Here is a 23,761-nt window from a genome sequence, read left to right on the forward strand (position 1 = left end):
AGAGTTTTAGTGTGATGAAAAATTTGTGAATAGCCTTTAAGACATTTGTTCTGTGGGGACATCCCTAAATATATTTAGGTTATTTGTTGCCTCTGTGAAACTTGTCAGTGTTGTATAACAAAACAGCAGGCTTAGACTGCAAGAAAATTTCTTTGTATAGTGTCTTCACTTTATTTATCTGCTCAATGCCTTTGAACCTATAAAGTGGGACTAATAGAGGCTTCATAAACAGTTTGTATTGCAGAGGCGATTCTGAATTTTTAGCACCTGAACAGACATGCCGATACAGAAATTTCTGCAGAGCGTTGTTTTCCGAACAAGCACTGACAGTGTGCTCGTAATTTGCTGCAAGGCTATACATCGTATGGGAATCCCGCTTTCTCTCGCTTTTGAGTAGGGTTGTGTGAATACTTGAATATTCAATTTCGAATCAAATAGTGAATGCCCGAATAATTCAACTTGTGAATTGAATATCTAATATTCAATTTCATTACGGTCGGTGAATGACCTTGCCGGGGTCGGTGGCTTGATGTGTGCAGCATCATCATGACATTTGATTTTTATTGCTACAAAGTTTGAGCTGACTGAAACCATTAATGCTATGGATTAATGCAACAGAGAGAACAACAAGAGCAGTGGTGTGGAAAGCACAGAAGCATGTGTGAAGATTGGTTTGATTAGCCACTGCAAGACATGCTGACCGCATCGAATACATGAGTTCAGTATTCACGCATGGAGGTTCGCGCAGTTGGGAGCTTTCTACCCACATGTGAGCGAACAGACAAACTTGGCACACAACCTCACGGTAGCTGCAGGCTGGTCAACTGCGGACCTGAAGGCCGCTTCAATCTAACCCATGCACGGGATCTCGCGATCAATCACTGATGAGCCACCCATTAATAGCAACAAGCTTTCCCCGACAATTTGCGGGCCGTTATCACATTGGCCGGTGGCGAATTTTTGTCGTTGCTACACTATTGTCCACACTGTCTAGCCCATTAGGCCTCTTAATTATGGCTGCGTCGTCGGGTGTCGACGACTAAAGTTGCTGTTTCATACAAAATCTTGGGCACACTGTAATTGTAGGAGGCTTCTACCTTCCCCCTACTCAAGTTAACTTCTTTATCAAGCTTAATGAATTCCTTTGTTCTAGCAAAAGCTATTCTTGTAATGTCCTCTAGGGTGGCGATTTCAATATGCCTTCAATCAACTGGAGTACCGATTTTCCTGAGCCCCTTTCTACTGCTGCTGAACCTTTTGTTGACCTTGTAGTATTCCATGATTTAGCTCAGTTAGTAACAGAACCCACGTGCATTCAGAATGATACAGCTTCAACTTTAGATCTATTCCTTGTAAGCAATGCAGTGCTCAGTCGTGATCCCGAAGTACATATTTTTGACGGAATATCTGATCACAAAATGATATCTTTAACAGTTCAACTTGGCCGTCCAACTGAAACCAAGAAAAAAAGGTGCCTCGTTCCAAACTTTTGCCGCGCTAAGGACGTTGACATATTGGACGCCATGGATAGGTTGCTGGATGATTTCATACTGAATCGGGCACGTGCTGCGTAAATGAACTGTGGTGCTTCTTTAGGAACCTAGTCTTAAAATGCATCAGGGACTTTGTTCCAATGAGACTAAGCATTCAACAGCGCACATGCCCATGGATTACAAAGGAGACAGTGCGGCTGGAACGGAAGGCTAAACGAATAAGAAAACAGCACTGTCAGTGTACCACAGAGGGTAATGCCAGTAAACTTTCCAACATACGTCTGCAACTAAAGGCAAGCATTAAAAAAGCAAAAGAATACTATCCTCCTGAGACCCGGGATGCATTTGGGTGCACAGATTCTACCGAAACTTTCAGAATAATTCAGTATGGTTATGAAGGTGAAATGTGTTAAATGTTGTTTCAATAGCCGTGATAATTTCAGCTCAGCGCGATGTCCAATATATTGGACACTGGGATGCTACCCGGTCTTTCTTCACCCAGCGCGCACGTAATGACGTACCGCAGATATTACGCCAAACTCGTGTGCAAATATATTTTAATGACTCAAAAGGCAAAGTAGTCAATAAAGTACATAAGAAGAGCATTCCTCTGCTCAAAACAACATTTTGCTCTTGTGTTCACTTCCCGTGGGCAATTTCAAAACACCTGTTTGTCCTTGGTGATGCAGAGGAAGAGCCGACATTTGGTGCAAAATAACTTTGTTTTCGTGTCGCAGCCCTGTAGTCTGCAATGGGCAGCGTATGCAGTGTCTGCATGTATTGAGTAGTGGGTAGTGCTCTTTTCTTGGGGTTCTCGAGGAAACAGCCGAGCCTGCTTTCATGGCGGATGCCACTCGGCTTCGTTCTGACTCTCCGTTTCATCCTGCCTCTTCCCTTGAGCCACGAGAGTCTCAGCAACAGATTGGTGGAACTGCATATATTCGAGTATTTCTTTCCGCTGTTTCTTTAGGGAGCGTATGTCCCGCGTGTTCTGCACCCAGGAGTTGTTGAGGGCAATGTCGAAGAGGTGAAAGATGGCTCTGATTGTTCACTTGTTGACGCCTGCTTTTATACTGTAGTAACTTATCATTCGGTCTGCCTTGTCAACACCACCCATGTTCACGTTGTACATACGAACAATATCTGGTAGAGGGATATTGATGTTTTTCCCTTACGAGACCACCTGCGACAGTAGGTGCCTTGCGGGTCCAAGCCATGGATTGAAAAAAGTAACTTTAACGGCTTAATTCATCAGACATGCGAGGTCCGTCCCCCGAAGAAAAAAAGAGACACGATTTCGTCCACAAGCCGCTAAACGCCAACAGTACTCGCCTGCTGTACATAACAAGGCCATCGCAAAAGCGTGGTAAAAATAACCGGGTTGAGTCCTAGCGTCCAACGTAATGGACACGTGAAATCAAAGGAAGAGTAAAAGAAAGTAAGCGCGCGAACAGGTAAAATTTTTTATTCTGCGCGTACGCTGTTGTATTAACTTTGATATAAAATCAAAGACATGCCCTAAATGCAGGTAGAAATACGGGAAACAGTGCTTACTTCTCCGGCAGCTGCCGTGAAACGCTGCGCCGCTTAATGCCGCCATTGTGGGACTGTTTCGGCAGGAATTTGAACGATGTATTTTCATCAATGCTGCATAGATGGCGCAAGCAGGTGTCCAATAAGTTGTACGGTGGGGTTTTATGAGGATGAAAGCGTTGTCACAGGAGTACTGTCTCATATCTGAATGTCCAATATATTGGACAAATCCCCATAGCGAGGTCTCAGGAGGCTATCACAGCGTATCTTTGAAGAATTTTGTGCCGTTTTCCCTGGCAAAATTCTGGCATCATTTTTCTTCGAAAAATCAACCTTTGTCCAGTTTCTGCATCAACGGGGATACCATAACTGATAAAAGTTTGATAGCAAAATCTTGCAATAAATTTTTCTGTTCGGTATTTATGGATGACGACGGTCGTAAACCAAGCTACCTTCCAGTTCAAGAGTTCTTTCAAGAGTTCAAGAGTTCTTTATTTGCATATTAATAAGGTTACAAATGGGGATTATACATACATACAGAGGGAGGTCCCATAGTCAACAGACTGTACAGGGGACCTCCCATTACAAGTGAGTAGGATATATAAATACAAAGCAGCTATATAAAAACACAAAAGACACCATATTAAGTTAGTCACTTGCTTACGCTGTAAAACATTAACGACACAAAGCACTTATTAATAAAATGATAACGATCACATTGTTATATTGAGTGCAAAAATTTACGAAGGTTTGACTTGAATGTGTAAAAATGAGAGGATATCTTAATATGACACGGTAATGAGTTCCAAAGTAGTGTGGCTGAAAAATTAGTAGTAAATTTGCCCGCCAAGTGCGAATATCTTAGTGACCAAAGAAGGCATTTTATCTCTCTTGTTAAATTTGAATACAAGGAAATTGCCTGGAATGGACGGCATACCTACTGCTTTTCTCGTGAGATATGCGGAGTGGTGCTCAAAATATCTGTGCATCATATTTAGCAAGTGTTTATCGTGTGCAGAAGTTCCGGATGACTGGAAGTACGCAAAGGTTACCCCGATACACAAATTAGAAAACAGGTCGCTTATCACTTTGTACAGACCAATTTCACTGTTACCCACATGTGCAAAATCCCTTGAGCATATTATATTTAAACATATTTCGGTCTTTCTGGATGACAACAGTGTAATTGATCCCAGGCAGCATGGGTTTCGGAAGGGACAGTCTACAACAAACAGCTACTGAAAACTATCCATGAACTCGCAGCAGTTCTAGATAGACAGGGCCAAACTGATTTAATATTCATAGATTTCGAAAAAGCATTCGACCGTGTGTCTTACACTAAACTGCTGTTAAAGCTACAAACAATACTTAAACATGATTCTTTGATTTCATGGATTTCTGCATGTCTGTCGTTAAGGTGGCAAAGTGTGTTTATCGACGGCGCGCGTTCTGGATCAGCATTGGTTCGGTCAGGCATTCCACAGGGGTCTGTCCTCGGGCCTCTTTTCTTTCTAATCTTTGTCAATGACTTAATAAAAGAAGTAAACTTGAAAATACGATTATTTGCAGACGGCTGTATACTATATCAAGAAGTTAATAGCGTAGATGACCAGGTCCGCTTGAATTCTTCATTAGCCAAGGTAGAAGCGTGGTGTGCCACATGGCAAATTAATATTAAGGCAACAAAAACGGTTGCTATGTCAGTAACACGAGAACGCCACCCCTTAAAATTTTCTTACAGTTTCAGCGGTAATAATATATCTACAGTTAGTAGCTACTGTACAAATACTTAGGCCTCGTAATTTCATCCGACCTTAGATGGAACGATCACATATCTCATATTTCAAAAAAGGCAATGCGCCAACTTGGTTACTTGAGAAGGTTGCTTCAACAGTCCACACAAGAAATCCGTCTTTTAGCGTACAAAACATATATTAGGCCAATTCTTGAGTACGCCTCAGTAGTATGGGACCCGTACACCCTGAAGAACATTACTCAATTGGAGAACATTCAAAGAAAATCTGTTAGATTCGTATTTAACTGTTATAGCTGGCACGTATCTCCAACAGTTCTTATTAACAAAACTAACCTGGAAACATTAAAATTAGGGTGATTTAGGGACCAACTGAAATACATGTTTTTACTTTACCACGATATACTGGGGATAGATAAGGATATGTATATTACTTTAGTTACTAGGCTTGAAACACGATCTAGTCATCCGAAGAAAATAAAGGAATTTTCTTGCAGAACAAACGTACTTAAAAACGCGTTTTTTCCTCGGACGATAGGTGAGTGGAATGCGCTCTCTGCCAGTACAGTGGAATGCCCGACCATCCAGTCATTCTGCAACCTGCTGAATAGCATTTAGACTTGATGTTATATGTATGTATATGTATGTGTGTATAAATGAAATTTTTCTTTTTCCTTTTTGATTTACAATATACGCAAGTGCTATTTTCACTTGCTTGTCATTACTATTTGTAGATTTCTTGCTGCTCAACCTACCGAGCATGTGTGATGTCTTTAAGCATACCAGTATGAATGTGACTCCTTGTTAACAATATCGCATTGTCATCAATATGCTCTGTATAGCTTTTGCGATTCAGAGAATATCCATATTCTAAAATATACTGAAATTTTGTGATGCTTTTTTCGTTGGAATGCTCTGTACGGCTTGTGCCGATCAGGGAATATGTCTATTACAATGTATTGAATTCTTGTAATGATTTTTGCTGTTAATTTTTTTTTTGTTCATCTGTATATCGCACTCTCCACTTGTGCCCAAGGCCTAAGACTAAGGCTGGCAGTATACTGTAAAAAAGTAAATAAATAAATAAATAAATAAATAAATAAATTCAACACAGATCTGTTCACAGTGGCGGTACGACGCTCAGAAAGTCAACAGACTGCCTTACAAACGAAAGCGAGTGTACGCGATGACTATTACATATTCACGGCCGCCATCTTTGCAAAATACTATATGATGGCTCCTTGTTCTGAACGCCGTTCATAGGCACACAATGGTCTCGTTTCATAGCTTCGAGTGACCCGTCGCAAGACATGCTTTGGATGTATACAGCGGGCTTGAAAATATCATGTGACAGGGTGCTGACCCACGGCTGCAGATGCATTTACACCAATGGCAGATAGACGTGGACAAAAAAAAAAAAAAAAGAAGAAGAAAGAAAGAAAAAAAAGGGAAAGGGAAGAGGGGGCTTACGTTGCACCAACTTGCCATAGGCCTCCCGATTTCAGAACTCTTTACCGTCATGGACAAGGACTGCAAGTAGTGGTGCCGGGTGACGTGATGCGCATTCCCCACTTTTGTCTGTCATGCAGATTGGCCTTATAAGGAGCTGACGATAACCCACAGAAAACACCTACCATAAAGAGGAAGAAACCTTCCTGTTTCTGGAAGAAAACTGGAAAGTAGTACTTTGTAAATGATAGAACATAGCTGTTAAGCACAGTATGACCCACTATTAAACTGTATATTTCCATTGATATTTAGGACAACTTTGCTATTTCCTTAGCTTCAAGGGGGAAAAACACTTGCTTCTGTTCGATAGACATTCTGTCTGGAAAATTATTTTGTAGAGTAGAGCTTACTATACATCTGAATTCATAGGTACCTAAATTACTGATAGGTATCAAGATTCTTGTTAAGTAAAGTGATGAGCCTTCTGGGCATGTACAGCACTGTGCTTTTTGCACAGAATTTGGAAACATAAAGGTTAAATATTCTTATGTTCGATTTGATATCCATCTTTTTTTTTCTTCATTCAATTCAATATCTACTATTGGTATTCGCACACCCCTACTTATGAGTCTTGACCTGATATTGGGGGTGAGGACTTACGGAGTCGCCATCTGTCGGAAGCACCTCCCTTGTGTAGTATGAGGGATCACACAGCACACTCCTCATAGGTTTGGCTTACGGTGCTTAATAAAAACACCACGTGAAAGCCCACCTGTACATTTCTGTAAGTACTCTCAAAATGAGGGAACTTTATTACTGTCAGAATAATGATCTTGGGCAGACTGAAAGCACAGAATTGTTTACAGACGCTATCCCGTTACCGAATACTTACGGTGAAAGCCACAGCGCGTGGTCGCTGTGATGGAGTCTCCCGAACCGGCTTCTTGCGTGAAGGGTCGGCAGGCGCTGAGCGCAAACTATGTGAAATATTTTCTTATAGTGGGTGGTTTGTATAGCCAAATGGGGCATAACAGAACGAAGCCTCAATGTATGTAGTGATTGCATGGGTTCGCGGCGGCCGACTACACGTCTGCATGCATGTCCGTGCACAATTTTTCGCTTTCTTTGAGAGCGTTTTCGCACCATGCTGTGAGCTTTAGGCCGCAGCATATGAGCATTTGACAGTCCACAAGCAACCACTGTTGCGTGGACGTTATCAGAGCTGTTCAAAGACAATTTCGTTTGAACAAGGGACTTTGACGCCTACGGCAACTGGGATGTTCCGTCCTGACGATTCAATATTTTTTTCTTTTTCTTCTAAATTCTTGGACGTTTCAATATTATTTCCAAAGTTGTGTCGCACCGTATGCAGTCAGCGGGTGATTTCGCGCTGTTTCTTTTTCGTAATCCAGTGCGTTAATTCATAACTTAAACATGATAATATGCCATGCCTTTTTTTAATGTGCGTCTTACCGCTCCCTTTCCATTCCAGTGAACTTGCCAATATCTAGCATCAACAAGTTCTTAGACCAAACCGTCATGACATTAGTCGGGCAGCGGGCGCAGGTGAGCGTCTTAGTATGCATTTTCTGCTACTCACCGAACATCGCAGTCCCGGCGCTGTAGCAGAAATATTCCTCGCGTCTGTGCTTGCTGCATACCCGAGTTGTAGCCAATGACTGTTTGCTGGTTCTAAGTTTCATGAGCCAAGCTTCACGGAGCTTCTTGTCCTGCGGCTGCCTGTGAATAAGGCTGACACCAGGCTCCGTTGTGTACGTCCAGCACTGCGGTACCGAGCAGTAGCCTACCATGCTGCACGTCTCCACAGGCAGCCACTACCTATTATAGGGATTTCAAATGTTGTCAAGCAGACACCCAAGGCGGGAAAGCCTCACCACTTAATCAGAACCGCAGCGCAGGTGGGACTTTAAACTTTCGTTTTCAGCTCACTTCGGCGTTTCCAAAGCAGCCGACATGGCTGCTGTGTCCACGTGATTCCTCATGCCGTGTCACACCGACGGTGTTGCCAGCTTTTCCAGTGGTGGAGCTCGCCCCCAATAGGAACTATCACTTGATATGTTGCAAGATTGGGACATCCAGTTAGAAGAGATAAAAACTGAAAACTGTACTAAGAGTACAAGTGTGAAAAATTTGAGTGTAGCTTTTTATTTCTTTCTGTATCATACACAGTCACTTAACTATGCTCAATGCGCAAGCTGCAAGTACACAATAAATAATTTAATAATACCCACTTCTTTACAATTTGGTTCCAATTCATAGGATTGTCAGAGTTATGTAAGTTATGGCAGTATGTCACATGACGGGTTTGTGATCATGACAGATTTTTGAACAGATTGGGCATGGAGAAAAGTGGCTGATGATATGTGCATGAATCTAAAACATGTGTACGTCGAGAGTGGGGTGTCATGCTGGGTACTTTGGTTTGGAGACTAGAGAATAGAAGACTGAAAAATACAGAAAGGTTAGGAACATGATAAATAAATTTATATATTCAACTGTCTGATTAACAGTGGTATAGTATCTCCAGAAAAAAAAAAGCCTAGAAGTAAACTTGAAATGGGAAACTTCTGTTCTTAAGCTGCTGCAGTGTTATGCAGGTAAGCAAAACATGGTGCACACGCATGCACAAGTACTGTGTCTCTAGTCACTTTGTCTATTTTCTTTATAGTGTCTGAACACTATTAACATGTCTTGCCAACAAAGCAGAACCTCTCTGTACATGTCCAAAAGCCAGCTATCCTCCTCTCCCTTTATTGCAGGACCTAGAAACGTACCGGTCTCGTGTGCGAGATGAAATTATCGAGTGGATGTCTCAGCTCAAGGAGGCCGGAATCTGTGACTGGATGCTGATCGCCGTGGAGCTGACGGATGCGCGGCGTGCCAACAAGGCCAAGCTCCTCTCACGCGCAACTGTCTTCGACCGCATGCGTGCTGACTTCCCCAGCAAGAATTTCGATCGGTTTGTAGACTTTTGACTGATTTGTTAGGCTGGGCGCATACTGAACGCTTTTAAACAGTGGATTATGAAATGGGGCCATTTCAGGAGTGGTATCATTCTCTGAAATGGAAGTTTGCTCTCCTTTAGCACCTGAACCTGAATCACCTAGGAATCTCGTGCAGTAGTTCTGCCATTTCAATGTCCATTGTGCACGTGCAGACAAGGAGGCTCTGTTGTCAAGTGATTGATTTGGGTGATTACTTTCACTTACACATGACTTAACATCTGATGCAGTTTCTCAAAGTTGGAGAAGGTCAGACACTTAATTCCGACCTCTTGGTGGTGTAGGGAGAAAAATTTGGAGGACGCTTAAGCTTCGCCTTTAAGAGTGGAACGCAATACTATTCAAAGATCCCCAACTGTAACCATAATGTTTACCTGGAAATGCTTGCTGGGAACGCTATGCATGAAGACGAGTTTTGTGGTGGAACCACGGCCTCTTGCGTGGGCCGTGATGTGGCGGAGGCGAGCGCCAGCTGGAGTTAATACATGGAACCGCGCTTGCTGCTCCATGGCCCCCAAGACACCCATCGCGACGCCGAGCGTGAAATGGTCGACCCCGCATCCGGTCTGTGAACACTGTGGCTGGTTTGTGTGTGTGAAGGGGTTTCTTTGAGTTTTCGCGTAACAGAATTACGTTTTCACGTATAGTCAAATTACAATCCAAGAGCTATCATGTCTGTAGGTTCTGTGCAAGTCGTAGTTTACAATTTTTCTATATATTTTAGCTTGAGAAATTCAATTACTAGTTAAGTCAATTCCTTGCACCATATGGAAGGCCTGGGTATACGTGGTTAGAAAATCTTTCTGCCGATGCGACGTCCGATGCTGGATGCCAGATTTTTTGTGACACGGGCTCCTTAACGCTCTCGCGTTAAAACTGACCTACAAGCACTTGCTATGGCACACAACTGCAAAAGTGCTTTAAGTGAGTCGCATGGGAAAGGTCTGAAAGGTCTGAAGGTTTGAACGGTCTGAACAGAACAGCCTGAAGGTGCGCTCCACTGCGATGCATACCCATGGGGCCGTGTCTGTACAAGCACAGCTGCCCTGGCAGTCACGCTTTTGAACCTGAGGGTCAGTGCATTACAGCCCTGTTGCAACCTTCTAGCATAGTGCAATGAATGATCTACAAGGTAACTGCAGTTCACGCTTGTAGGAATGTTTGCACCAGTAGCTTGTTTAGCATGCATTAGAATAGCAGTGGTTCGTGTTATCATTGTAATATTGTTAATATGTATCTTTTCTGATTTATCAAAAAGCTCATCCTTGTGTTATTTTCTTTGCTGTGTTATATTTGTGTGAATGTGGCATTTATGTGTGCTAGTAGTACTTCCGTTAGGCCTTTGGCTGAAATCACTGTATGCAACATCAGGTTTTGTTATAGCCGTAATTGTGTATCTTCTTATTTTTAGAATTCAAGGAAGTTATCCTCTCCTGATATTCGTTCGGTGCGCTACAGTAAAACCTCATTGATTCAAATTCCACTGAACTGAAAAAAATTTTCCAATGCACTGAATGTCAAATTATTGAGGTTATCACGAAAGCAATAAACAAATGCTTACTATGCCAACTCGCTTTTATTTACTGTAAAAATTAGCAAGTCCTGTTTCTATTCTGCACAAAAGCAGTGCAGAAATTGCAATTCACGTCATCTCATCACTGATTGGCTCTTGCAGTGGCAATGTCCTTGCAACTTCTTTCCTAGTGCGGCCATGCCTTCATCTGAGACACACATTTCCATCCGCACACACAACCCAGCTATTCCTTTTTTCTGCCTCTGAGCTCGTCAACAGATTGTCTATTCATTGCGATGTAGCCAGTGCTCTACATCCTCGACAGCTTTGAACTGAGTCAAATCAAAACTGTTTGTCGTAACCGCTGCAGACAAAACTGCAGCTGCCATAGGCGCTAATGTGGGCGGCGACCTTGCAGCTCTGAAGGCATGGGAACGCACCCACCGAGTCAAAACAAAACTACTGTTTGGTGCAACAACTGTGGAAGAAACTGCGGTCGCTATCAATGCAATCATAGATGGTAACTATGTAGTTATGAAGGCATGCGGCCTGTGCACAGCGGTAAACGCAAGAAGAAAGGCTTTAAAGGCAAAAAAAGCACAAAGCGTTCCGGTGTTACTCTCATACAGGTGCAATTTCCACCAATAACTATGTCGATGCGAACTCTGCCACTTCGTTTTGGTCATATGCTGGTGCCATTCTTGCTCTTTTGCAGCGCTCCATGCTCTCCGAGCTCAGAGTTGTCCGATTATTATTAAACAATGTCCAGCCAAATACACTTGAACCTCATTATAATAAAATGGGATTAACAAAGTAATGGTTTTAACGAAGTAAATGAAATTCCCTATGAAATCTCCATAGAGATCCACATATTTAAAACCTCTTTATAATGAAGTGAAATTGTCTTGCCAACAGATATAACAAACTAGATTCGTCTCTGAAACCAAAAATACCCAACCGTTGCACGCTGAATACATAGCCTTATGCAGGGTTCTGCAGCCATTCGCCATAGCAGTTGAAAACTCCCGCATTGAATGCACCATCGAGAAACACTGGTCTTTTTCACTGCTGCGCGTAGCTGTGCACGAGCAATGGCTCACTATTGCACTTCTCGACGAACCTCTCTCTCTCTTGCGCGTGCCTGGCTACATGAGTGGCCCCACTCCGCGCGGCTGTGCAAAAGATAGGTGCATTCGCTTCTACTGCGTAACACAGCTGGGTGCATCTCCGAGATCTCCCCGATACAGACTCGGGGGTGCCGCACAATCCTGCGCAAGTCGTGCCATGCAGTGTGGATAAGTGCAGTGGTGTGAAGGATTAGTGCATTCACTTCTCTCTTTATCTATGGTGTGCCGCGCAGGCAGCTGTAGCTCAACCTGGCCTCCGAGATCTCCCCGGTGAAATTTTGGTGGTCACGCCCAAGCCGTGCATTCACTTCTCTCTGCAGCATGCCACATGGGCTGACATCTGGGCATGGCCTCATAGATCGCATTGCTACCAGTGCGATCTCGGAGGCTACGAGCTGGCCAAGCCAAGTTAACTTTCTTCCTCGATCACATAGCGGAGCGCTGCGTTGTGTGCCACGTGCTGCTCGATCGCGATGAGCCAAGGGGAGAGTGGACACGAAAGACCATCACAATGGAACAGAAGGCTGTTACATCGAGTGCCAAGAAGTCGAGTGTTGCACACGAAGGAGATTGTTTTGTTGTTTTATTGAAATTTCATGACATGCGTGGTCGTGTAGCGGTTCCGCTAGCCACAATGCCATCTTCTTTTTTCCATGTTTAGAATAGTGAACCCCATTGGGGACCTATTGCAGTGAATGGCAATAATGGACGTAACGAAGTAACGGATATAATTAAGTAATTTCGTCTCCCCTTCAACCTCGTTATGACGAGGTTTGAGTGTACGCCCAAATTAACGAGAGTTTGAAAGCATTAAATAATGCATGCACCTGCCAGGACCAGAGGACGAGTTCGAATGAGCTGATTTTCTGAAGTAGCAATTGTTGAATTAATCAGGTTTTATGGTATTATTTATCAGCTTATGATTTGTCAACCGTTATAACTGAGTTATCAGTTAATTTAATCAAGGAAATTTGGTTTGCCCAAATTGTTTTCAAGCGAGTTAGTTTAAACAAGTTCACGTTAATGCAGAACGTTTTGGCCTTTTAAGGCACAGCAGGCACGGACACAGCAGGCACAGACAGAAACAGCTGATTGGAAGTAATTCATTTAGTAGCTAAAGCATGGCAATGTTTGATATTCAGGCTCCTGTTAATGTTCAGAGAGGCAACTACAAGTAGCCACCAACATAGTCATTCTGTCCTCTCTGCTTTGGAACCCAGTGTTGGCAAATTGCCAGTTGGTCAGTCTTGCACAGATGTCCACAGTTCTTTCTGGAGCACTTGAGTGGTGTGCTGTGGTGCAAACGAAACTGAACAATTATTTTGCATTGCTGCTCCGTTTGAGAGAACGACATACCGATGGGCACCAGCAATTAAATGGAGATGGGAGCCACATGTTACTCAGCCATGTGCCTTGAATTTCATAGCTACTGTGATTAATATGTTTCCTTTGGTGCAGTGGAGCAATCGAGTGCTCTAGGCAGAATTGGGGTTGTTTGTACACATGTTCATGCAACAACCTGTAGCTCTGTTTCATAGCATATTTAAATTTTCACTTAATTCAAACAAAACTCTATGGGAATGGAACTTGGAGTTTGAACTGAGACGAGTCTACTGTGCTTTTTGATGAGTCTACTGTCTGTTCGTTCCTTGTCATTTTGTCCTCTTCACGTTGTAACCGTTCAATGGGCTATACCTGGCTCCCTTGCAGGTGTGTGCAGGTGTATGTAGACTCAAGCGGGTCGGTTCAGACGGCGCTGCTGGGGCGCCTGCGGCAGCTTTTGTTGCATGCCACAGGGCGCCTCCTGGGCCGTTATGAGGAGCTGATACGGACGCAGCGGGAGAGGCGAACTGTGCCCAACTGGTCTTTTCTGCACTTCTTTTTCCTGCAGGTATGCAGCAAGGGAGACTAATGATTAGGGTGCGGACATGTTGGGACATGTTGTGATTGTTGGACATGATTTCGGAAAGGGACACTTAAGAGCAGCAAGATTTTTCACTGATAAAGTAGTATTTTAAAACTCTTCATTCATTCGAGAGAAAAAGGCTTACACTAGTGGTGTATGATTACACAAAAATTCGATTCCGAATCGAATAGAGAACGTTTTGTGGTGATATATATGAACACCAGCAGATGATAAAAAAGAAGACGGTTGATGATGCTTGTGGTTGCCTTGCTTTGCTGTTGATCAGAGCGCTCTTGTTTCCCTTGATCTCTGTGATAAATCACGACTACATCTAAATGTGCGCTTGCATTTACATAATTTGATTCGTAAATCGAATATTAAATATTTGATTTCTCAAGTATTCAATTTTTTCATTATCGACACTTTTAGAGAATAACCCAGTCTTGGTCGGTGTCTGCGCAGTGTTCCCACGGCACACAATCTTTATCGGTACGCGGTTCTACCAGGTCGACCAGAATGATTGAAACGATTAATGCTATGCAAATGGGGTAAACAATAAAAGCAGCGTGTGTGGAAAGTATGGCAGCATGTGTGAAAATCGGGCTGATTCGCCACCTGAAGGCACGCTGATCACATTGAATATGCAAGTTCGGTGTTTATGCACGCAAATTTATGCAGTTCGGAGCTTTCTACCCACATTCGAGCACACAGATGAATTTGAAATGTGTGCTCAGGGTAGTTCCCAGTTGGTCAACTGTGCACCCGAACACCGCTTCAATGGCCGTCAGTCAATGGCCGTCAGTCTGCCACATGTGCGATCTTGCAACCAATCACTGATGAGCAACCCCTAGGAACATATTGGCGACAAGCTTTCTGCAACGATTTGCAGCCTGTTGTCATATCGGCCGGCGGCGAATTTTCATCATGGCTACACTATTGGCCACACTGCCTAGCCCGTTAGGCCTCTTAATGAGCTGCATCATTGGGAGCTGGCGACTAAAGTTGTTTTCATACCGAATCAACACAGATCTATTCACAGGGGTCGTACAACCCTCAGAAGCCGACTATTTGCCTCGCCAAACAAAGCAGTTGCATGAGATGACTGTTGCATGTTCACGGCCGTCATCTTTGCAAAATACGATACGGTGGCCCCTCGTTCCGAACGCTGTTCGTAGTCGTAGCCATATGCGTGTTCAGTGTTGCACCCACACAGATTCGCACAGTTCGGAGCTTTCTGCCCACATGCAAGCACAGAGACGAACTTAGCACATGTGCTTGTATGAATGTATGTGATGACCGCTATTCATCTTTACGGCATCATTAATCGTCATTTTTATGAAACACTGCATGGGTACACAGCAGTGTCATTTCTTAGCCTTGAGGACAACTACCTTTTGATTTACATTGGCCTTGAAAATGTAATGTGTCTAGGGCCCTGCCCCCTAGCTGCAGATACATTTACACAGACAGCTGATGGACGTGGAGGAAAAAAAAAGAAAAATGGGGGAGGAGCTGGGCTGGAGGCGGGGGGGCCATCGCACACTTCCCGATTTGAGAACCATTTATTGTTAGTGCCAACTACGTTCGGCCCGTGTGGCACCGATGACCATGCGGAGCGGTGGTGTCACGTAACGAGCATTCCATGCTTTTGTCTGTCGCGTGGATAGGCCTTTACAAGCTGATGATACTGTATTTACTTGATTCTAACACGCCCTCGATTGTAACGCGCACCCGTTTTCCGTGACCAAAAGGAGGTAAAAGAACCGCTCTCGATTGTAATGCATACACGTTTGCCGTGGCCTAAGGAAAAGACAAATCCTTTACAGTACCGCGCACCTCATTCCTTCATGCAGATATACAACTTTCTGTCATTTGGAAAAAACAAAGATTTACTCCCAGTGCCCTAAAGTTGCGATAAATAAAAAAAGTTGCAGTTTCGTCTGAAAGGCGAAGCATCGATTATGATAGTAAATTAGTAGACAACTATACGAAAAGTAAGGACAGTAGTTTTACCGGCCGTGTAAACTATTAAAAATTCGCTTACTAGCTAAATTAACAAGCATGGTGTCACGCGCGCACTAGCAAACATGAACACGACTCACTCAATGACCGTGGAAGCTCTTTATCAAAACGCTGGAGCAAGGAAATGGGGTAGCAGGAGTGAAGGAATTGGCCTTTGTGCGGCCTCTCGCTTTAACGCGAACTAAGCATAGAGAATACAGTGCGGTGTGCCTAGATGCATAGACTCTTGTCTCCATCGTAAATCGCTTTCAAGATGGGGGCCGTGCAGCCGCACCGTATGTAGCAGCCGCCAGTTTAGAACGCCTCTCCTGTTTGCGCCAGTCCTGCACGCAAGTTTCAGGGACTCCAAACGCCCGTGATGCGGACCGATTTCCGTCCGTCTCCGCACACAGGACCACTTTCCTTTTAATTGCAGCAACATGATTAACTCGGCATGTCTTTGCAGTCAGCACTTCCATGCTGATAGAGCAAACGCAGGAAACGGGAATACGGACGATGCACTAACCTAAGCCAAAGAAGGCATTGCCTAAGCACACATACTACAGCACATGGAGGAAGCTACGGCAGCTAGGCTCGAAGCATGTACGAGGCGGGCATTTTGAAATGCCGATGGTGTTATAGTAACGCAAATTTAGGGTCGTACTCAATCCTAATGCGCACACAATTTTCGGATCAGTCTTATCGGAAAAAAGTGCATGTTAGACTTGAGTAAATACGGTAACCTGCAGAAACCACTTGCCATAAAGATAAAAAACCTTCCTGTTTCCTGGAAGTAAACTGAGAAGCAAAGCTTTCTTGTCATTAAGCACAGTATAGCCCTGTATTAAACTGAAAAACCTCATTGGTATTTAGGACAGCTTAGCTATTTCTTCAGCTTCAAAGGAAATAAATTGCTTGATTCTATTTGACAGACATTCTATCGATGAAAAATATTTTCCAGACATTTGTATATTTTGCATATCTGCATATTTTGCATGTTGGATATTTTGCAGTTTGGTTGTCTATCAATCAGCTTGAGATAAATGTTTCTGAAACTAAGTTTATTGTTTTTCATGCCCAGGAACAAACCTGATATCACTGTTATTTCTCTTTGTTTTGATACCAGGGCGATCGAACGGATATCTGTATTTAAATTTCTAGGAGTACTTTTCAAAGAAAATTTGAATTGGACTCTTCACAAAAATAAAGTATATCTAGCGTTTCCAGGTTTAACAGCATGTCTTCTAAAATCCGGCATCTGGTTCTGACTTGGTTAAAATGTCAGTTGTATTATTCACTCATCCATTCACATCTATACTACTGCCTATTGATCTGAGCCACCACAAGCAAAACAAACTTAGGTAGGCTAACACTCCTTCGAAAACAAGCTGTCTGCCACATATAAAACCTCGGATGGCTCAATCACACAGCAGAGTTCTTCTCATAAAATGAAATACTGAAAGTTAATGAGCTATATAACCTCACGCTAACTGTATGCATACACTTTGAAATACAGAAAAATGGGTGTGGATTTGTAGACACATGTCTAATAGCAAGCAGTGCAAACTAAGACACAGTAGCCACTTTCAAGTTTACCTCTGTAGAACCAAATATGGAACTAAACAACTTAAGTACTAATACTTACTTTTTTAAGTTAGCACCACCCACAAGTTCCAATTATTGTGAAATAATCTATGTAAATGTCTTGTTTCAACAATGTTGTTAAGTCTTACTTGTCCTGCAAGCTGCATAGAATACGTGTGGCCTCAAGCACCATGTGGTTTACAATGTGTAAAAATGTTTTGTTTGTGTGTGTGTGTGTTATTAATTGTCTTTAATTTTGCTGTACCGAGTTTCTTTCCTGTACAATGCATCCACTAGCTACTGTTTAATTTCTTGTAGAATGTTCACACTACTGCTTAACAGTGCATGGATGGTAGGGCCATCGTTAGGCAGCCTTATCTGCCTTTAGCCACACATTTTGCTCACCTGTAATGTGTTGGGAACAATAAATTCATATGAAATGAAATATGAACTGCGTTATTATCAGTGCTGTCAATTCATAGGTACTTAAGTTACTGATAGCTAGCGAAATTCTTTTTACGTAATGTGAGTAGCCTCCTTAGCACTGTTTTGTTGCTTAAAATTTGTAAGCATAAAAGCTTGTTAACTTTTCTTCTACTCAATATTCAATTAAACATTTTTTTTTTTTTCCGTGATTCGATTGAATATTCAATTCGAAATCTGCTGTTCACTACTTGCACACCGCTTAGTTTGACTGCCGGTTTCTTTAGTATGCACTGTATCCAGGTATGGGACTGCTGTGCCAATCGCTTCAATGTGCTATCTTTGTGGCTTGATGTGCCAAGTTGTGCCACAGCTGCAAAATTGCCTCGAATTTCATTCACGCTGCTCCAAAACACAAAGCACAGTGACTAAGGATCAATGGCTGACTGCATCTAGGAATTATAAATGAGGCAGGCTAGATTATGGGAGCTGCTGGCACATTTTCATAGCAATGGTGCCTGTCCTGTCCTGCATTTACATTATCATCTTTGTTATAAAAGCTTTTCTCTTGAAAGTATCGTAGTTTCTTGCGCCAATCTATCACTTTAGCTTGACCTAGCATTTGAACTTAGTGTCTCATCAAAACAAACTAGTTTAATTTCTTTTTCATAAGCAGGCAGGGATACGTCCTTTTTAACTTATTTTGAGTAACTGTGCTTTTAAAAGAACTCTAAAGGGAATTTCCGTTTCACTTCTCGATTGATGTGTTTGTTACATTGTTCTGCTATTTGATATGAGCCTAAAGTAAAGTGGTAAATATGTCAAAAAGCCATCTTGAGAGTAGTCACTAAGCAGCTGCTTTTGTTTACAACCTTTATATTTCATAGGGTTATTTTTACAGACTTCCTTAAACCATTCACACAATGAAGACAAGTCATGCTTGGGAAAGCAGGTTGTACCAGTGTAGCAAGTCCTCTCGTTGAAGCATTGTCTCGAGGCTGAGGCGTCCCTTGTTCGCCCGCTGTTAATGAATTCAGTGCACTGTACTTGTTGCCTGAGAGTCTTTGGCAATCTGAACTCGCCACTTTGCTTTCCTCGTTTCATTTGCACCAAACGACAAGCTTTCTATAAGTATAGCTTTGCATATTAGTGTTTGGCTGTCTGCTAAGGCAGTGATGAAGCTTGGGCGCAAGAAAAGGACCATGGTTTTGTAACAGCTGCAGTTATTTGTTTGTCCCAGTATGAAATAAACTGATCGCACCAGCTGTAAACTTCTCATGCTGCTGTAGTACACCACTCGTCTACACCTGCCATATTGTGGTTCTTTCCTAGGAGGAGCTGGCATTTGTGCTAGAGGCATTGGGACTGTATGATGAAGCCCTGGTGCAGTACGATGAGCTTGATGCCCTGTTTACCCAGGTGGTCATCAATTCGGCCAGTGGAGGTCAGTGTCCTTCTTTCTTTCTTTTCCTGGTCTCTTGTGGCATTAGACAAATGTGGGCCAGCTTGGAATTATTGGTCACGCGGACTAGCCAAACAGTAGGTGATGCCACTGAGGGCACTTAAAAAAAAAAGCATAAAAAAAGCATGGGTGTGAAAAAGCATGAAAAAGTTGGAATAGCTACTGGTAATTCCCAGGCATGATAGAAAAACCGATAACAATCTTTGATTAGAACACCATGTGGAAGCTCATTACTAGCCCCCCTTATATTTCATATGTGGTTGTGTTTCCCACGTGTTTGGATTCCTCATTTCCACCCGTGATGGAACAACTCATCTGATAAAAAGATTTTGTTGCACCAAAAGTAGCTTGTTGCAGAGCAGCCAAGCTGATAACCCTGAATTGGGGTGCAAAGCGCATTGCCTATTGGGTCGGGCTCTCTCCTGTGCCGCAGAGATGCCCGAGTGGCTATGCCAGCTTGCACAACTGGGCTGCGAGGCTTGGGGAGGGCTGCAGCTCGGCGTGGACCCTGCGCACAGCCCTGAACGGCAGCTCCTGCTGCACAGAAAGGGTTCCCTGCTGCAGCTGCGCAACTACCTCTTCTCCCGGCAGTGTGCCCTACTTCGCCTGCAGGTACTGGTAGTCACTGTACTTTGTGTGGTTAGTGCATGCAATCTACCCAAACTCTTTGCCTCTTCCCATCATGTTTCATTCCCTATTTCCCTTCTCACATGTAGGCTAGCCAACATGACAATGCCTAGCTAACTAACCTGCTTCTTCTTTTGCTGCTGTGTCATAATGCTGTAGCATTTATTATTTGCCTTAGTGTTACTTGGTGTTTGTACTGGTTCGTTTCATCTTGTCTGAAGCCTCTTGTGTGTCATATGTGCGATCATACAGAAAGTGAAGTGATAATAAAAGTGGGGAAAAGACTCAAAGCTGTTCATTTAAATCTTAGAAGGAATGGTTGACATTCATTGAGTGCATGCTAGATGGCACTACATTATTGTTTCGTACCAAAAGTAGAGGCTTTGCCACAGTGCATATTATCTGCACATTGCCGGTGAAACTTCATCAGCATGCACATGAAGTGGTTATTGATGAGCAGGAACATTTATGCCAGTGGCACTGTGTGCTAGAGAGACCTGTACGTTCCACTGCAAATCCTTTCAATCACAATTTAACTTGAGGAGCCTTTAGCATTTGTGCTCATTGTGTGGCTCTTGTCATACGCTGATAGGGAACATGGTACAATTCTCATGGGCATGAGGTACCGTTGGGCTCTCAATAATGCAAATACAGAGAGAATTGAAAATTTCCATTAAAATGAATAAATTTGATATTTGTTTGTTCCTTTTTGTTTTCGATGTGTTTTGAGCCAGCTAAATCGGTTCGTTGTTTAGTTCTGTTACTTTCAGGCTAACAGAGGAGCCTAAATGGCTGATGAGAAGAGATTCGTTAGTAATGAGCAGTCGAAACATGTCTGATGCTGTTTTGACTGTAAGCGTGCAGCATTAATGGGTAAAGCCTACAAGTAATGGAAAGTCCAAAACTTCACGCTTAGGCATGCTGTAAAAATTGAAATCTTGAATGCCACATACAAAAATTCAGCTAGTGTCTTTTAGATTTTCATTGCAGCACACTGGCTCCAAACTTTGCTATAACTTGTAGCAAATACACTTGTGACATGCACTTCAGGAGTGTGGAAAACAGTGCTTTCGACTGAGGCAGCAATTGTGAAACATTTACTTGAAAATTCTTCAGCAGAACTCGGTGGGCTAAGTTAATTAGTAGTGTGTGCTTCTCTTGTTTTTCTACCATACTAAGGGTGCTGGAAAAAAAAGTATACATATATTTCACTGAAAATTTTCAGCAGCAGAGTTATGGATAATGTTTGCAAGCAGTGGCACACAAAAGCAAATGCAAAACTTTTTTTTATTAGGTGACTACAAATTAACTGAGTTGTCCTTTCTTCCACTGTTTCTGAATAAGGATGACCTCAGTTGCAGTATGCATACTTTAGTACTTGTTTTATGTGGCTTAGCGTGCATTCTTATTTCCAGAATCGGGCATCCGAGATGGCATCACGCACGCTCTCGTTCCTACACAACACCGTCCATGAACTGGCCATTCTGGAGGTGAGGCTTTCTTTGTGGGCATGCTACATTGAGAACAGTACAGTTATGAGCAGCTTTGAAATGCAATGTTTTCTTGCATCCTGTGGTCCATAAACTGCTGATGTTGGCTGTACATGGCATCCACCTATAATCGGCATCGGTTTCACTGATATACAAACAATGATATACATTGCCTGAACATCACCTGTGCTGTACCCATACTTTTCTTGTTGCTGTGGGATTGCTAAAAGATTTGACATGCTCCAGTACTCACTTTGTCTCTGCATGTGCGCTCCCACACTGGCAAATCAAACACTGGAACATCATATATGCTTGATTATTCGGGCAGCCTCGCAGCACAACCACTTGCCCTATACACTTAAAGGGGCACTAAAGGCAAATATGAAGTCAAGCTAAAGCGATAGGTTAGTGCTCAAGAATCTCTAAGGCGTCAATATTATTGCAAACTGAGCCTTAATAATAGAGAAATTGAGGTAAATGCAGGACATGTTTAGAGACTCCCCCGGGACATCCAAGTACTAGCCCGATGACGAAAGCACTCCTCAGTTAAATTCTATCCCTAGTACTCAACCATTCGTTGCAAAAAAACATCTTTTCATTGTAATATAAGATGAAATAAAATGCTACTTGTCCAGTTCTATTTCATTTTTTAGAAAAACGAGCTAATTGAAATTACCGTTGATAACGATGCGGGTGGTTGATAGGTTTCGTTTCCACTCGACTCTGCGCTGTCCACGCTTTTGCGTTTCAGTACTTACCTGATCGCGTACTGTTGCACTGGTTTTGCTGGCTCGCGAAACTCGCACAAACTGCAAGTAGCAGAAAATTCAACTTCCATGTGATGTCGTGGGATGCCCAAACGGTCTATGCCACTTGACCAAAAAGCAGCTGCAGCGGCGAATCCACCACTCTGTCTTGGCTCGGTACCGCTGTCTGTTGGGCACGATTTTTCTCACCGATTGCAGTAAAGGGTGGTGATGGCGTAATGCCAGCACTCCTCCGGTTGGGTGGCAAGAGATTTGAATTTTGAACAAGGCATTTGGACCCTTCAGATGCAATTTTCTCATAAACAAATTTTTTTCTTGGAGCAAAACAAGCGTTGCAAGGTTTCTGGAATGGTATTTAAACTGTCCATGTCGACTTAGTATTTGCCTGTAGTGTCCCTTTAATGCATAAGAATGACTGAACCTTCGGACATCGTACAGCATTCCGTTCAATAATTTGGACACGACCTACACAACTTGTGTGCTAATGGGGCTACCAAGCCAAGCAGAAAGAGCAATATTTTTTATACCCTGTGGGCATAGTCGTAGGCCATGTTTCCAGCGCCTTCTCGAAACGGAAACTAGCGAAGCCTAGTCGATTTAGTCGTCACCAGCCAGGCCTAAAGCACGGGACAAGCCAGGCCATGCTGCTAAATAAGCAAAGTTTTCGTGCCTAGAATATAGCTAAGTTCTAAAGGCTGCATCTGCAGTTTGTCATGAGAGTTTCATGCATCCAGATTTGTTGATTTATGTTTCAAATAGTCGCATGGTCGTGGGGAAACTTCTTTGACTACTATAGGGAACTTTTGTTGGTCAGTATCACCAGCAGGTTCAAATGGTGCCATATCTGCCCTCAAAGTCTGAGCCGATGAGGGCGGTGATTAAGTGAGGGAAGTATCAGGGGGGGGGGGGGGGGGTAAAATAGCTGTCGCAAAGAAACTCGCGATCATATGGCTATCACAGCAGTGTGTGGTCAACTTGTGTTACGGTTACCAGGCGATGGAGATTTTATGAATGCGTTGGACCATACTTTCATGTACCTGTAGCAGCAGCATGACAGTGGTCGAAATATGGACTCACCTTGTCACAGGAAAGTGTATGTGTGTGCAGCAATCCATTGACCAGTTTTTTTGGCCACTTGTGAAATAAAGTTACTTTATGTCTGGGTAAACTCAATATTTCAGACTTGCGATTATTGGACTTTTGGGGGTTCTTGTTGAGTCCGCATTGTCAGTCGGCGACTGTATATGCAGCCTGTTTGCAGTAAAACAAAAATGTCTGCCAAATCGCGTCTTGCCCTGTCACTGTTCCTAGGTGACTACACCACCAGGGGCAGTGGCTTGCTGGGTGTTCACCAGCTGCCTGGAGGTGCTGTCTGCGTGCGAGGGTGAGGGCCCAACAGAAGAAGTGGCACCTGCCAATGCTACACCGCCTCTGTCGCGGCGGGGGGAGAAACAGTCACAGCAGCAACCACAGCAACAGCAGCAGCAGCAGCAGTCTACAATGGTGAATGGTGCGGCGTACTCCCTACACACTGTGGGGCTCTGGTCTTATGCCAGAGAAAAGGTGGGTACTGCACTCTGTGGTACCTTACTGTTTTAGTCATCAACAGT

The 23,761-nt window shown here is 43.2% G+C and overlaps 1 protein-coding gene across 5 annotated transcripts in view; it reads left to right on the forward strand.

Annotated features, from left to right (window-relative positions):
- SIDL (SIDL trafficking protein particle complex subunit 10) overlaps positions 1-23,761 on the forward strand; it is a 114,050-nt gene that overhangs the window by 23,728 nt on the left and 66,561 nt on the right. For all 5 annotated transcript variants that reach the window (XM_070538480.1, XM_065442900.2, XM_065442901.2 and 2 more), the window contains exons 4-9: positions 9,009-9,208; positions 13,602-13,782; positions 19,138-19,249; positions 19,701-19,879; positions 21,310-21,384; positions 23,463-23,714. In XM_070538480.1, the coding sequence (XP_070394581.1) occupies positions 9,057-9,208; positions 13,602-13,782; positions 19,138-19,249; positions 19,701-19,879; positions 21,310-21,384; positions 23,463-23,714 (951 nt within the window). In that variant the 5' untranslated portion in view covers positions 9,009-9,056. The remainder of the gene's footprint in view (positions 1-9,008; positions 9,209-13,601; positions 13,783-19,137; positions 19,250-19,700; positions 19,880-21,309; positions 21,385-23,462; positions 23,715-23,761) is intronic.

This window comes from Dermacentor albipictus, chromosome 5 (assembly GCF_038994185.2).
Source record: "Dermacentor albipictus isolate Rhodes 1998 colony chromosome 5, USDA_Dalb.pri_finalv2, whole genome shotgun sequence".
NCBI lineage: Eukaryota > Metazoa > Arthropoda > Arachnida > Ixodida > Ixodidae > Dermacentor > Dermacentor albipictus.